Source organism: Homalodisca vitripennis, chromosome 2 (genome assembly GCF_021130785.1).
Source record: "Homalodisca vitripennis isolate AUS2020 chromosome 2, UT_GWSS_2.1, whole genome shotgun sequence".
Classification (NCBI taxonomy): domain Eukaryota; kingdom Metazoa; phylum Arthropoda; class Insecta; order Hemiptera; family Cicadellidae; genus Homalodisca; species Homalodisca vitripennis.
The window spans coordinates 61,034,562-61,052,148 of record NC_060208.1 but is presented as its reverse complement, the minus strand read 5'-3'; the positions used below and the strand labels follow the sequence as shown (position 1 = coordinate 61,052,148).

General features: G+C 33.9%; 1 protein-coding gene across 3 annotated transcripts in view; it reads right to left on the bottom strand.

The window, feature by feature from the left end:
* Positions 1-17,587, bottom strand: part of LOC124354032 (prominin-like protein) — a 134,474-nt gene that overhangs the window by 36,269 nt on the left and 80,618 nt on the right. For all 3 annotated transcript variants that reach the window (XM_046804184.1, XM_046804187.1, XM_046804185.1), the window contains exons 2-4: positions 6,960-7,227; positions 4,212-4,332; positions 2,058-2,124 (exon numbers count right to left, since the gene is read on the bottom strand). In XM_046804184.1, coding sequence (XP_046660140.1) covers positions 2,058-2,124; positions 4,212-4,332; positions 6,960-7,227 — 456 coding nt within the window. The remainder of the gene's footprint in view (positions 1-2,057; positions 2,125-4,211; positions 4,333-6,959; positions 7,228-17,587) is intronic.

The following is a 17,587-nucleotide window of genomic DNA, read 5'->3' as shown; positions in this document are numbered from 1 at the left end:
TCGGTTATTTTAAATTAGTCTTTAGATTAGTTTTTCTACCGACTAATTTTTCTATAAGTTAACTGGTTGTGAAGACTTAGTCTATATTTGAATTAATCGTTGATTCTGATCGGTTATTTTAAATTAGTCTTTAGATTAGTTTTTCTACCGACTAATTTTTCTATAAGTTAACTGGTTGTGAAGACTTAGTCTATATTTGAATTAGTCGTTGATTCTGATCGGTTATTTTAAATTAGTCTTTAGATTATTTATTTCTACCGACTAATTTTTTCTATAAGTTAACTGATTGTGCAGACTTAGTCTGTACTTGAATTAGTCGTTGATTCTGATCGGTTATTTTAAATTAGTCTTTAGATTAGTTTTTCTACCGAATAATTTTCTGTAAGTTAACTGGTTGTGCAGACAGTCTATACTTGAATTGCTCGTTTATTATAATAAGTTATTTTTATTACTGAAATATCGTTCTTTAGCGATTAACTTTCGTGATTCGTAATTAAAATAAATTATAATTTTGCAATTTGAACGGTAATTATCTTGTAGTGTTATAAATGATATATGATAATATAACATTTTAAAATGTTATGACTATAACGTATGCACAGGAAAAAGTAATAATACAATTACAGAATTTCGTTTTCAGTTACGGTTCTGCCAGTGCGGGTTTGCTTAAAATTTTTTGATTGTATATTAAGGTCCGAACTCAGACCGGGTTTTCGTACAATTTCTTCCGGAGCCAGTCACACGTCTATATGAAGGGACTGTGTCTGGTGGGGGGACACGACGGTGCCCGACCGAATATCTTTACCAGGGCTCGCCAAAGCTAAGTACGGCCGTGAGTAAATTGGCCGCGCCGCGTACCTGTCTCAACAGGAATGGTTCTTTCCCCCACCACCCCATCCCTAAAATGTGGATTGAATTTAAAAGATAATCGGTTATTCATTCGACTAAAATAACCGATTGACGACAAAAATAACTGGCTGGTTAGTCGGTTATAAAATCCATTCGGTTATCCCATCACTACTGAGCAATACTCGAGACTATGGCAACGCCCCGCGGATCCGCGTGGCGCGCACTGCTACGCCGCCGCTTACCCCGCGGATCCGCGGGGCCCGCACTGAGCGTGTTAAAACCATACTGTGACTATAGTTATATTTGTGACCATAGGTTTCTTACAAATATCTAATCTGTTTGATACTTTTGGTTTTCTTTTTAATTCATTTTTCAGGATTGGCAACTAAAGCGCCTAATCTCGACAGATGGTTGACTGATTGGTTGGTCTGCCAATTAAATATATAATGCCTCGATTGATTTCCTTTTAAAGAAATTAGGTTCCTGATATGTTACATCATTCTACAAAATTAAAGTCAGCTATGGTGCTTACTAATATCAATTGTCCTAACTGTCACTTATAACAAGAGTATACTAATTGCACTAATTGGTCGAACCATTAACACAAGAAGATAGGAAGCACTGCTGTGATCATTCAGGCAGACAAGTTTAATACCACATATCAGACAACACAACAGGCATTAACTTTTGTCTAGCAATATGCACTACCATAAATCAATGGTAGGATATAGAATACATTGACTGCCACCAACCCCATCATACCAGATTTATGGCAAAGTAGAGACATGAACCCCATCATACCAGTATTATGGTAGGGTAGGGAATATGCTGACTGCAACGATCCCAATCAAACCAGCCTCATAAGAAGATACAGAATACATTAATGTAGCCAACCCCATCATACCAGTCTTATGGCAGGATATAGAATACAATGACTGTCGGCAACCCCTAGTGCCAGCCAACCGAATGGTAGGACAGGGTATAAAACTGAATTCATCAGTCTTATCATGTCAGTCTCATAGTGGAATAGGAAATATACTGACTGCAGACAACTACATGATGCCAGATCCATGGTAGAATGGGGAATACATTTACTTTGCAACAACTTTATAATGTCAGCCTCATGGTGGGTTATCATTTACAACTTTTAAAATATTTACTTCCTTTTATACAAAACGTTTAATTAATAATATAAAAACATTACTCACTGTGCAAAATTGTGTTCAGTGTTGATTCTAATTCACCATAGTTGGTTATCAGCAAATTGTTGACTTCCTGTGAACAAATAAACACACTTTTTACAAAGCATAAATATACTTGGCCACACAAGGCTCGTAGAGAGACTCTTCGATACAATGAAAAAACTTCGATTCAGTAAACTCTCCATATTCCAAATCAAGAGACCAGAAGATTTTAATTAATTGTATCTTTTGACACCATTATACTTCTTTATATTGTATACAAAGAACCTTTTTACTATTAAGTATTGACATTATACAAAACAACATTTTGTAATGATACTTTTGAAACATTTCTAGGTCTCAATAGTTTTAAATCAACATTGAAAATGTTATATATAGCCATGATCACATATTACTTTTTTTCACATTAAGATTCTTTTGACATAGGTAATTCGTATTTCATTCATACAAATTAAGTGATTATAATTTTAACGTTGTAAAACTGAGATTGTCCTTTTACATCTTCAATTTGATGAAATTTAGTAATTACTTTATAAAATAAAACTCCTGTTTTCGTTCCAGAATAACAATAAGCTAACAAAAAATATATGTTAAAAAGCATCCTTAGTATGAAAAAGTTACAGATCAGTAAATAATTTGAACAAACAATAATGAAATAAAGATTAGTATTGTCAAGACTTAAATATAACAGTTGTTACAATTTGTTAAGTTTATTACTCACTATTACCATTATTATTTATCTATCTACAGATCTAATTTAATATTTAGTACAATCTTATTATTTATCTCGTAACAATTTCTACGATTTAGGAAACTTTTCAACCATATGTTATGCCTGAGATATCTGAAAGATCAAGTAGTGTAAATTTTAATTGTGATCAGAATTTCTAGATAATTTCAAGTTAAATTGTATTGGTGAATTCGAGTTTTTGTATATAAAATGGAATAAACATTAGGAATAATAACATGTACACAACACTTAATTGCTAAACAATCAAAATTACAGTATATATCCTACTGGCAATACACTATAAAGAAAGAATAATATAGGACTGAGAATTCAAATGTAGTCAAACTGTTGGTTACTAAAATTATTTAAAAATTAAAACAGATAAAATTGTGTACTTATATTTGAAGAATATACAGAATATAAAAGGCGCTTTAGAAAACTATAATACTCACAATCTTGGATTAACTACACAAATCAGCATTTTATTACTATTAAACCAATTTTCAAGTTTGAATCGTCCAAAAAGGATAAAAAAAAAAAAAAAATTTTGGGATATATCAGCTAAATATTTGTATTTCAGCCTTTCATATTTGCAGGAGTATCAATGACAGTCTTGCATGAATTTTTAAGTATAGTTGAAAGAGAAATTTTGGGGAGCAGAGATTTCTCACTCGTCAATAGTTAAATGGGGGTTTACATTAACGAACGGGGTTTGATTCCTTGAAGAAATTTCTGGCTGCACCCCCGTTAAACACATCATTTAGTAAGATGAATTTGTGTACAGGTATTTATCCAAGAGCCATTAATAATCTTATAAATGATTGAGATAGGAGTATTTAACAATATCGATAAAGCTATCTAGATAAAAACTTCTATTGAAGCTTTAGACCTGGTGCAGTGAGATGAGGTAAAGGATTGAAATGAAATTTTGCCTTCAGATTACCACTGGCATTTTTTAATCTTCAATATTTGAAATTTTCCATAAACATTATTTCTACTTAATAATACACTAATACACTACGCACAATGGTAAATTAGTTTCACTGGAAAACAATTATCATAAAACTTGGCTTTTTTCATAATAAAAATGTATATTTGTAATCATGTAAAGTTTTGATAGCTAAAATTATATTAGAACTAGATTAGTAAAAGAGGATAAAATTTGAAATATTTAAATAGGTATTATACTTATACATTTATTAAATCCACTTAAAATAAGATTATAATAGAGATTGCCACATCATATTTTGTAAACAATGTAGGTGATCTAATAAATTCAACATCCTTGAAAAACATTGAACCACTTTAGAGGACAATGAAACTTTGAAAATAAGAGGATAAGCAAGCAAACACCTCATATTTGAATATGAGGAATATAAAGGCTACATCACAAGAATTATGAAATTTATGAATACTATAGCTAACATTACCTTCTTTGTGTTCTCAAGGTAGAGATCAGTATCAGAAAGTGAGACATGAACATCGTCAGGCAACGCTCTCGTCCCTGTCTCCAAATACTCGTTGGTGACAAAGGCGCAGACTACACCAAACCTGTCACATCAGCAGAGTTCAATAAGCTCACACAAGACTTTTCAATTTATCACACACAAAAATGAATTCTCTGATAAATCAAAATGTGATTCAAATAGATTTAAGATCATAATAATATAATGCATATGCTTATTTGTGACCAAAAATTGCAAATTGATATGTGATCTTAATGCAATAAGTCACGAAAGATGACATCATTAACATTAGAACATTTTATACAATGAAAATATGACAACAATGAAATTAAGTTGATACAAATAAAAATAGCGTAGAAGATATCTGAATCAACTATGAGCATAAAGTGATAAAAGTTCCTTTAAAGTTTAAGCAACACGGAATGAGTTGTGCTTACAAATACATGCATTCCCTCCCATTCCCACGTACAACAAGGATATTCTCTCCTTGTAGTAGCAACCATTTACTTGAAGTAGAGGATATCTTAGCTTGAGAAAGGAATGTCCATCTGTTATCCTGTAGTAAATACTTGTCAGCTTGCTGTCTGTGTCTGGTTTAAACAAGGGTTGTTGTGATTAATGTTATTTTGTCTTAAATGTTGGATTTTCCTGGATAAGTATTTTGAATCATGAAAGCTGTTCTTAAACAAAAGTATCAAAATTAAATACTTTTTTAAACCGAACTCATAAAAAATACTCAATGTATCTGACCATTTTTTTGTTTACTACAAATAATAGACATAATACATAATCACACCAAACATTAAATAGTTTTAAGGGCTTTGATATTTTTAAAGTAAGCTAATTACTTCAATTTATGAATAATATTTGGAAGGACTTTGATTTAAATTAACATGTACTATTCAAAAGAATATGGCGCATAATAAATTAAAAGCAATGAACCAATGGTATAAACTTTATAATAAAAATGTAATTGATCAAGCTCAATACAGTTATTTATGTAATATTTTCAATTTTAAAATAGTGCATGTTAGAAATAGTGAAGGCAATTATTAAAAAATTATTTCTCCAAGCATTTATTGAAGAAAATCCATTATAAATGAATAATTTTTTTAGCATTTATTTATTGCCTTACATGTCTTAAGCTAACAACAGGTATTATTTACTGTGAATTCCAAACAGCTGTTCTGATTTCTATTTATCATATACCAACTTTCATATAATTCTCAGAGCTTCCAAAATAGTGTACAAAAGTAAAATATTATACAGGTTGGTAAGAGCACCTCAGAAATGAAAGACTATGACAGTAAAGCCCAACTTAGAATTCTTAATCATAATAGTAATATAAGTACTTAAATTTGGAAACATTATACAGAGGCAAGATTTTGTATTCCCAGAAAGTTTTACATATTTTGATACTTTGGCAATCAAAATCTGTAGAGTTTCCAGTCATAATTTATACATCAGCCACCACACTGAATATAGAACATTTACCTTCAAAAATGAGTTTATAACTAATCAGTTAACCTCGTATTTTCTGAAAGACTTGAGTTGCAAAGAAAAATGTTGGATTTAAGAAAGATTTTTATCTATTGAGCAAATGGTGTCAACTGCTGAAAGATATGCTTATCATTTTTAAGTAAAAGATTTTACCTGTGCCTTTATACATGAATGTATAATCAGCCAGACGTTAATTATTATTAAACATTTTAAAATTCAAATTCAAGTTGAAATTAAATTAAAAAGTTTATTGTCATATTTACATTTATATCTTTCCATATGTGACAGGGAACGTTAACTAAACTCTGTCCCGAGAACCGTTGTCCTTAAAGTTTTTGGCTTTTACAGGACAAAGCGCTCACAGCCCTAATAGGCAGCCTGCCCACTCAGTCATTGACTGACTGTGTTTCCGATGTGCGATGATCCGTTTTATTCATTCTTATTTAATAGTTAATTTTATAAAATATAAAATATCCATACCAAAATGAAGAAGATTAATACAAAAACAACTACTTCAGAAATAGTGTGACTGACATTGAAATGTACGTGAGTATACTGTATATTAAAATGTGTATTAAAATTATAATTCCACTACTGTAACGTATTACTTTTATATTGTATTTACACTCATTTAATTTATATTTTCTTGGAGATAACATATTGTGTATAACTATTTCTATTGAAAAAATAAAAAAGTAGTTTCTGTGCGCCATGGTACCGGTGAATGAATGACATAGCAGTCAGGTAATAATGAATAGGGTAGCCAAGTATGGGAGATGTTGGACAATTTTCGAAAGTCCACTTAAATAAGTGCAACTATTCACTTACAAGACAAATATTTTGCATTATATCTAAATAATTAATCAGGCTACTTTAAATAAATATTAAAGTAAAATATTTAATCTTATTTTCTAACGTTGAACTTGAAATAAATTTTTTTGCATATAATATGGCCTTGTTTTGTACAACTTTAATTCAACTTGAACATTAATAAAAACGTTTTTTTTTAAATATAATGCTATAGTATGATCAATTATGGGACTGTACGATTTATCTCAAAACATGGTGTAAATTCTACATGAGTATAAACATTCTACATGGGTTATGCATATAGTCTAATGAGATCTAAACTACGATAGATTTTTGACCACAATTTGACCACAATCCATGGTGAGTGAGTCGAGAGGATACATGAGCAAATTGCCAACTTACGCGATGAGTATTGTGACGCAGCTGAGGAAGAAGCCGTGCGTGTGTCGGCGACAGGGGTCGTAGCGCTTCTCGAAGGGTTGACTGCGCGCCCCGCACCGGCCAGCACAGCGACAGCAGCAGAAGAACAACCCTATGAGCGGGATGGTGACGAGGAACACCAGCCCCACCAGCACGACCAGCGCCATCAGCCCGTAGTGTCGCACCAGCGTGTGCCACTCGCCCTGGATATCCGCCACCCTGATCCGGCCGTCCCGCGAGGTGACCAGGCCTGTCAACACAGTGTCACTTGTCAACACAGAATATACGACACTGCTGATGTTCGGAATGTACATTATAGGTCACAGGCGCTGCTTCCAAACATCTAGAACCTAAGCTACAAACCACCCTTACCAAGTGGCATATCTAATTATCTATTGATTTTTAAAAAACTGTTAGTTTAGAACATCTGGTTTTATATTTATTTTAAAATATACCTTCCAGCATAAGGTGCATACGCACCCTATTCATTCCCAGCACTGATCATCACTTCAGTCATTGATCTGCCATACAGACAGTGTTCGTTTTCAATCTATCCATTCTTGACTTTCCTTTTCTCACCCTGTTACATATTTTATACGGTTACGTTCTTAATTATTTTAAAGTCTCATCTCTTCACTAAAATTATGCTTAATATCAAGACATGACGTAGAGAAGCGAGGTAAGAAAAATGAGCCAAAGATCAAGAGAGTTTAGTTTTTAGGCGATTCTCAATTTGGTGCCTTGGTCAAACAATTTGGGGTGATGAGACTTCTCTACAAGTAGTCACGCTATTGAACAGTTAAATACTGTTTGTAATAAAAAATTTGGAGTTCTGATCTTGAGTATCGAGTTTCGGCAGCCTGTTTGGGTAACATCGCATGCGGTTTTGTCCATTTGTCTTGTTTTCACGTTATGTTTTTAACACTGGAAGACCGGTGTTATATTATAACCTAAATTGTTATCAAGACTACAGAAGGCGTCTTGTAGTTTGGTGATGTTTCAACAAAAGGTTAAATACAAATAAAAATTGAGAAACAGAAACCCAATTACATAACTACTAAGTATTATAGGCAACTTTCAAAAGATTCAAAATGAAAATCAAGCATTATTATCAAGCAGTGCGCCTACCGACATGCAATCAGTGTATTAAAATTTAAAAATATATCTTTGGTTTTCGCTCATATTTATTAAATAAAAGTTTATTTCGAACATATGTCTATATTCATATTGGATAAAAACACTAATTATCACACGTGTAATAATATACCTGAATAAACAATATTTGTATTATTTTTCAGCCCATTTTACGAGAGAATAATACAATTTTCGCTTGGTCTCAGTCCTAGGCTCTACGAGTTACATGACATCTTACACTGATCTGGAGCCCAAGGGGCAATCCTCAACTCCGCACACAAAGTTTGAGAGCTAGACGAGAGAGAGCGGCGCCAAACTTGGAGACAACGGCTTTGATCTCAGACATCTTACTGAGCCAAGACTTACAAACCACAGGCCCGACAAGCAACTTGGCTGACTGGCGCAGGGCCAGGCAAACTGTGTTTTCATTCAGCCATCTAAATCTCAGTATTCGGTGATATAACTTAACGAATTTGCCACTAATAATAAATCTATCAAACTTCGGTACATAGGTTTACCAATTCTCAAGAAAGGGTTTTGATTTTATGCGCGTATCTTTTTATGTTTATTGGTGTTATACACTATTTCACTTTCTTTACTATATTTTATAAATTATAATCTTTGATTTTTTTATTGTTATACAACAAGTATAATTTGTATTGTAGAAGTACGCCAACAAGAAATATGTGATGCGTAACAAGCTACGCTAATGTTGCTTCCAAAGTTTGTCATGCTTTCAGATATACAGACAGACATCATACAGAAAACAAATTTTTTACATCCCCAAAGAGACAAAAAATTGTTTCAGCCAACTAAGTGATAAGCTTCAGTGAAGCTAAGCCAAATTCCATGAAACATCAAAAAATTATTCTTATCTATGTATAACCGAAGTTTCATGCAACATTTAAAGCCTGAAAATGATCTTCATCGAGATATTTTGCCACATTAATTAGAATTCTTGTTCCTTGAGTTATGTTTCATAGCAGTGTTTAACCGCCGAAATAAAATCTTGTCACATTGATTTTCACTGTATTGTGTTTTTTCTCTTTTACAATACAATATGATTAATCTAGGCCTACATTTCGTGAAAATGCTACAACAGAAAATCTCATATGGTTGTAACCAGCTTGTTTACAATAGTATTTATTCTGAAATTTTCTCGATTCTATCACGGTTATCCCCATAAGACCAATGTCTAAATAGTTGCTAACACAGCCAAATTCCATGGGGAAATGGACCCAAATCCAATTCAGCCAAATCCCATGACATGCACCATCACTGAACTCAGTGGTGATAATACATAATGAAGCTTCATTCAAAATGTCAAATCGTTTTTGAAATATCGTGCGGACAAACAGAAATAAATCTTTTGCAGCCCCGCGAGTGATAAGCTTCGCTAATGTTCAGCCAATTACAGACAACTAAAAATCTGTATTTTCCTATAGTATTATATTGTATTGTATAGTATTATATTTTCCTCATAAAACATTAAAATGTTACAATACATTTACTCGTAATTTACAATAAAACTATGTATTGCGTAAAATCCTAAATAGATCTGCATATGGTATTTAATTATTCAATAAACAGTTTTTAGTTACTAAGCCTTAATTTACAAAGTGGTCAAGGACCCAACAAGCACTAAAATATGTTATAAAACTGAAATCCAAATTACTTTTATTTCAAATTTATGCCCAGTATAATATGTTAAACAAAGTTATATTATTTAATTGAAACATTCAAATTGAGTAACTTTGAATGTAAATCCAGTTGAATTAAGATATATACTATGGATATTATATTATGGAGTTCATAACATAAGATATATACATAACTCAGGGTTGGATAAATTCATTGGTTATCCTATAAAACAATTCAGAAAACCACTAGAATTAGTCATCATTTTCTAAAATTGTTAAATTAAGTATCCAGAACTAATTTCACCAAAAAATGATAGCTACATGATGCATTTAGTAACTTCGTAATTGCATGCCATACTAACAGTTACCCGCAGCTTCACACGCAATTTCTTTTTGAAAAACAGAGAAACAATGAGCATATTCTTTTTAGATGTCATTCCAACAATACTGAGACACGTGATAGTAGCTGAAAGATATTCCATTCTCTTGATCCATTTTATATTTAAGTTTAAAGATGGGGCTCTGACGTCAGAGAGTGAAACGTTTTTATTAAGTAACTCAAAAATGTCTCGAACTTATCTCCAGTATATCATGATTGTATTGTATTGAATAGCTCCAACGATGTCAGTAACAGTTGAACTACTTTAGACCAGTGTGGAAAAATTATGTCTAAAGGGAGATTAAAGTCGAAGTCCTTAGCTTTTCAGTCGACACACTTATGATGTAATAAAACTATGGAATTTTACAATAGTTGATTAAAATCCCAATAGAAACGCAGCGAAACAACGATAAGCTTCTGCACGTAAGATGTAATTTTTCGATTATAACTGACTTTGACAGATGAACGACAACAAACTTATACTATGATTTGTTTAAATGTGTATATATATATATATATATATATATATATATATATATACTAGCTGTTTCCCGCGGCTTCGCACGCTTTTCGTAAGTTTTGCCCGCGTATGAGCATTTCTGGTTGAAGTAAATTATATTTCCAACCCCGATGTAGATTTTACCTTGATGTCACGATCAAGAAAATATGCCAAAAATGTATTGTACATGCATAATGTATTTTATTACAAAGTGGTCTACCACTCAACCTTTAAGTTCAACCAAAAATTTAGTTTAGACAATTATACATCATAACTTAGCGCCTTCAAATAGTGTTTCACTGTTTAATATACGTATCTATCTCGTAATTGCAGGTTATAATGTGCAGGCGCTTTGAAAACTTTTCTTCATTTTATTCGTTTATATTCACGACATAAGCGAATAATTCAGATAATAACTATCCTATCTTCTAAGTTAGACTAAATTACGGATACATGTGAAATTTGATTGAAATTGGTTCAGTCGTTTTGGAGTTTATTGGCAACATACATCATGACTCAAGATTTTTATATATATATATAAGATATATATATATATATATATATATATATATATATATATATATATATATATATATATATATGATCATACGTATTATTCTTGACATTTGGCAGGTGATTAAAAAACAATTACTATCTGCTGATTACGCAGTCCATAAACATAACAGGTAATGGAGTGACCAGTGGAGCGTAGCCCGGAAGGATATTCGAAACAGGAATAAGCCTATATGTTAACCAGGGAGTTTAAGAAATTCCACATAAAATTTCAATACAATCGGTCCAGAAGTTCTTGCGTAAATGAGTAATACACTCATACACAGACAGACAGACAGACAGCATTAGATTATAGATTATAATAGAATAGATTAATTTAAAACGAATATGATAGAAATGAACTCCATGCAGTATAAACTGCTAGACCTACGCTACATATCAACATTTACGGCACGGGCCGATACTCCAAACCTCCGCACGGCACGTGATCTAAGCGTGTTGGTGTTTGCTTGTTTGTTAAATGCAGCCGACAAGGAAAGGAAACACGCTGTTAACTGTGTTATCTTCAGCTGTTAGATAAGTAGCCACATTACAGCGATAAACTCCCCGGCCTGTGATACTGCAGTGCATCCTGCCACCGCACGCTCCGCTTAGGCCGCTGACAATGGCTGCATTACTAACTATAGTAACTCGCTCACATCGTATACTTCTAGTTTAAATATCGTATTTAAACATTTACACCGCTAAATTGTAGTTGTTTAATTTCACGTTCTTGGTCCAAATCTCACAGAGTATGTTTAAATGTGCCCTGGACACGTCGTCGTTATTTAACCTTCCAGTGAACAATCCAACATTAGACTTTACTAAACACCATTGGGGAGCTTCTCGCTGTAGGTGCATCACTGTTCTAATATAACACAGGAGCTATAATTAAAACCAAATTAACATAGACGACGCACGACGAGTCAGTCGTCGATATAAATAATTCTCTCGCCATGTTGGTCCGTGACATCTAAAGACTCACGTTTCTGTAGTAAGCCATACAGAGATGATGATATCATTTAGTTACGTCATACAAGAAAGCAATGTACAAATGTTTGTTTTAGATAAAATTACTAGCACCAAATAACAGTGGCGCTGACATGGCGAAAGTAGCCATCAATACAACCGCGTTACTATATTTTTCAATCTTGTTTAATAATGTAGCGACAAAGTAAAATACTACATTTTTACCTCAACACTTTACAACTTCATCGTAATAATTTGTGTAAATAGGACTGTGCCTTCTCTGCTCTTAATTGATCTAAAGAGACCTGTTTCAATTAGTTCCCATTTACTTTGACAATTAAAAGGGAATATTTAAATAATTACTACGACTTGTAAAATTACTCACTAGTCAAATTATAGAACCGAACTGACAACATAAATTCTTACCTATTTTGATACGCTACAAAACAATAAAGCGCTAAATAACAGTCACAGCCACCAAACATGTCGATTGTCAAGATTACAGGATTAATATGTCGACTGTGAAATTCGGCACCATCATGTACACAAACCATTGCGGACAAACGTAAATACAGGCGTTATCAACAACCGAGATAAGAGCGGAATCTGTCAAATGACACATGTCGATAATATGGCACGATTTGTTATCACTTATTTAAAAGCGGGTCCCAATTCCAGTTGATTTTACTGTTTTCTACTATAAAGTAAATTAACATTTTACTCTGGTTAATTTCCAAGTAGCTAACTAGACCAAAATACACGGGCTGGAATGGAGAGAGTTCTATAGGCGTGATTTTCTGTACATAAAGCATTTTCTCTCCCTAAAGAAATTGACTCTGGTTGGTTATTCTTTTGGAGACTTTTGTATAAGTGAATAGTTACTGCCATTAAAAGGTACGAATATGAGTGTAATTAATTAAATTCAAAAATAGAATAAATATGTTTTGCAAAAATATTACTTGCAAAAGTAACTATCATTATTGATCTAAAATTCGAGAAGAATATAATTGGTAACTGGTAGTACCTATACAGTTAATAACAAGAAGGAGTGCGATACAGACGCCACATGTTGCGGTACAGGCTTCGCTGAGATTCGATGTAAGATTTCAATTCTGTAGCTCTTTCATTATTGTCAGATAGAACGACAGACAATCATACGACATTCTTTAAATCCCGAGGCAAACAATAGAAAAATTACATTATCCTACTAATGACGATCAGCCATATTCCATGGTTGGACATGCGCCATCATAGAAATCGCTCTTGTCTATGTAGAAATGAATTTAAATGTAGAAATTTCTACTTTACAGATGAAATCTATCTCGAAATATCTTGCCACAAGATATATTCACATTGTTGTTAAGTAAATTTGGTTTTATATAAGAATTTAAATAATAAAATACTACACACAAAGTGACCACAAGATGATGTTGGATGAGTTGGGATAGTTGGGCTACATGTGTTAAAATGTCACAAGGTAAAATATTTTATGAGTATATTTTCTTGTTGCCACCATTGTTACACATTACAGCAATAAAAAAATATTCGCTAACGCTCAGCCAAATCCCTTGGAGTGACATGTACCATTATAGAACTCAGTGTTCCTCATACAGAAATGAAACTTCTTTTTTGAGATATGCGAACAGAAATGTGTTTTCAGCCCCAAATGGGATTCGAATCAAATAGCGGTAAAGCTAAGGCAAGATTGACATTTTTTTATTTCAAATATTGACAAAAGACATGGCCACATACAACAACAAACTAAGCTATTGCCCAAGATGTTTAAGAGCCTTTAGTGGCCACATGTTGGTAAAATAGCTTCCAAATCCGCAAAAATGCAAAATTAAAAAGACAAGCTTTATCCAGATAATACAGCCTCCAACACCTACCTATACTGCACCCGTCAACACACACACTGCTTCCAATACTAAATTTAAGATTAATTTTACACCTTGAAATGCAACAAAGGTCAACAAATGAATGCAGTCAAGTACTGTACCACTTCCTTGTAATTGATTATAAGTTACAGACTATTCAGAGATTAATAGTACATTATCAGGAAGTTCACGACTTTTAGATAAACAACATTTGTTTTGAAATCGGGTCATGATGAAACTCTACCCTGCTTGTATACGAGTAGATCCAATCAAGTATGACTACCCAACAAGTGACCTGCAGTAATTCTGTATGTTTCCTTGAGAAAATCATATAACCGAATATTTTTCCTTTTAATTTTTTATAAAACAAATTCGAGCACTACATATGTACTATACAAATAAAATATACCATATGAAATATACTATTTGTTATATGAGCGTTACATCACATGTAGCGTTTAGGTTCTAAAAAAAACGTTTGTTTCCTACCAACAGCACATTTTCAGTTGATAGACCCAACATCAAGTATGCTGTAGCTAAATGAAAGTGCCTAGATACTCTCTGGTACTAACACAGTCTGTGAGACAACATGTTCTATCAGCTAGTGCAGAAGACATGGTTACAGATATAGGCTAAATGAGAAAGTAAGTGACCACTAAACAACCAGCTAATGTGTGAACCGACAGAAAGCCTGCGAACTACTGACCCGGTAGGACACTTCCCGTTTACATAGAGAAGCAACAGCGGTAATGGTTTTACCATACAAGAGATGAATCGCCTTTCACTTGGATGTAAATGAGGTATCCGAAATACTCTGCTGACAAAGACAAATGTTACTCATGACCTTTTTTGTGAGGACCATCCAAACGGAAGTTTCACCTAGAGATGAAATATCTACTCTATCCATATTCTGTATTCATTTTATCCCGTTCCATATACCCTATATCACTTCCTCCGTCTTCACTATTCTCTTTGGGTTACTAGTACCTTGTTCGCTTTCTTCTCTCGACATTCTGTGTTTCACGACGTAAAAGTCGTCCGTCATACCCTTATAAACTTTCGTCAATATTCCCCAATTAACTTCCTCCGTCTTCACTATCCACTTAGAGGTCTCTAGTCATTTGTTCACTTTCTCGATATTCTGTGTTTCACGTCATATGTCATACCCTTATAAACTTCGTCAATATTCCCAATTAACTTCCTCCGTCGTCACTATCCCCACTTGTATGTTACTAGTCCTTGTTCAACTTTCTCGACATTCTGTGTTCACGTCTTTCCGTCATACCCTTATAAACTTCGTCAATATTCCCAATTAACTTCCTCCGTCTTCACTATCCACTTTAGGTTACTAGTCCTTGTTCGCTTTCTCTCGACATTCGTGTTTCACGTCGTCCGTCATACCCTTATAAACTTCGTCAATATTCCCAATTAACTTTCCTCCGTCTTCACTATCCACTTTAGTTACTAGTCCTTTTTGTTCTTTTTTTTTTTTTTCACGTTTCGTGATATTCTGTGTTCACGTGTCATATTGTCATACCCTTATAAACTTCGGTCAATATTGCCCAATTAACTTCCTCCCGTCTTCACTAAAAATTTTTCCACTTTAGGTCACTAGTCCTTTGTTCACTATTCTCGATATTCTGTGTTCACGTCATATGTCATACCCTTATAAACTTCGTCAATATTCCCAATTAACTTCCTCCGTCTTCACTATCCACTTTAGTTACTAGTCCTTGTTCACTTTCTCGACATTCTGTGTTCACGTCGTCCGTCATACCCTTATAAACTTCGTCAATATTTCCCAAATTAACTTCCTCCGCTCTTCACTATCCACTTTAGTTACTAGTCCTTGTTCGCTTTCTCGACATTCTGTGTTCACGTCCGTCCGTCATACCCTATATAAACTTCGTCATATTCCCAATTAACTTCCTCCGTCTTCACTATCCACTTTAGGTATACTAGTCCTTGTTCACTTTCTTGATATTCTGTGTTCACGTCATATGTCATCAACCCCTTATAAACTTCGTCAATATCCCAATTAACTTCCTTCCTCCGTCTTCACTATCCACTTTAGATTTCACTAGTCTTTGTTCGTTCATTGCCTTCTCGATATTCTGTGTTCACGTCATATGCATACCCTTATAAACTTCGTCAATATTCCCAATTAACTTCCTCCGTCTTCACTATCCACTTTAGGTTACTTAGTCCTTGTTCACTTTCTTGATATTCTGTGTTCACAGTCATATGTCATACCCTTATAAACTTCGTCAATATTCCACAATTAACTTCCTCCGTCTTCACTATCCACTTTAGGTTACTAGTCCTTGTTTCACTTTTCTGATTCTCGACATTCTGTGTTCACGTCGTCCGTCATACCCTTATAAACTTCGTCAATAGATCCCAATTAACTTCCTCCGATCTTCACTATCCACTTTAGGTTACTAGTCCTTGTTCGCTTTCTCGCGACATTCGTATCCTGTGTTCACGAAACTCGTCCCGTCATACCCTTATAAACTTCGTCAATATTCCCAATTAACTTCCTCCGTCTTCACTATCCCACTTTAGGGTTACTAAGTCCATAGTTCGCTTTCTCGACAGTTCCTGTGTTCACACGTCAGTCGACCGTCATACCCTTATAAACTTCGTCAATATTCCCAATTAACTTCCTCCGTCTTCACTATCCACTTTTAGGTCACTAGTCTTTGTTCACTTTCTCGATATTCTGTATTCACGTCATAATGTCATACCCTTATAAAACTTCGTCAATAGTCCCAATTAACTTCCTCCGTCTTCACTATCCACTTTAGGTTACTAGTCCTTGTTCACTTTCTCGATATTCCTGTTTCACCTCATATGTCAATACCCTTAAAAACTTCGTCACTATACCCAAATTAACTTTTCCTCCGTCTTCACTATTCGCCTTTTAGGTTATACTAGTCCTTGTTCACCTTTCTCGATATTCTGTGGTTCACCACTCATATGTCATAGACCCTTATAAAACTTCGTCACTATACCCAAATTACTTCCTCCGTCTTCACTATTTCGCTTTAGGTCACTAGTCCTTGTTCACCTTTCTCTCGATATTCTGTTTCACGTCATATGTCCCCATACCCTTATAAACTTACATCGTCACTATACCCAAATTACTTTCCTCCGTCCTCACTATTCACTTTAGGTCACTAGTCCTTGTTCACATTTCTCAATATTCTGTGTTCACCTCATATGTTCATACCCTTATAAACTTCGTCACTATACCCCAAATTACTTCCTCCGTCTTCACTATTCGCTTTAGGTTACTAGTCCTTGTTCACTTTCCTCGATATTCTGTGTTCACCTCAGATGTCATACCCTTTACAACTTCGTCACTATACCCAAATTACTTCCTCTCCGTCTTCAATATTCACTTTAGGTCACTAGTCCTTGTTCACTTTCTTCGATATTCTGTGTTCACGTCATATGTCATACCCTTATAAACTTCGTCAATAGTCCCAATTAACTTCCTCCGTCTTCACTAACCACTTTAGGTCACTAGTCTTTGTTCACTTTCTCGATATTCTGTA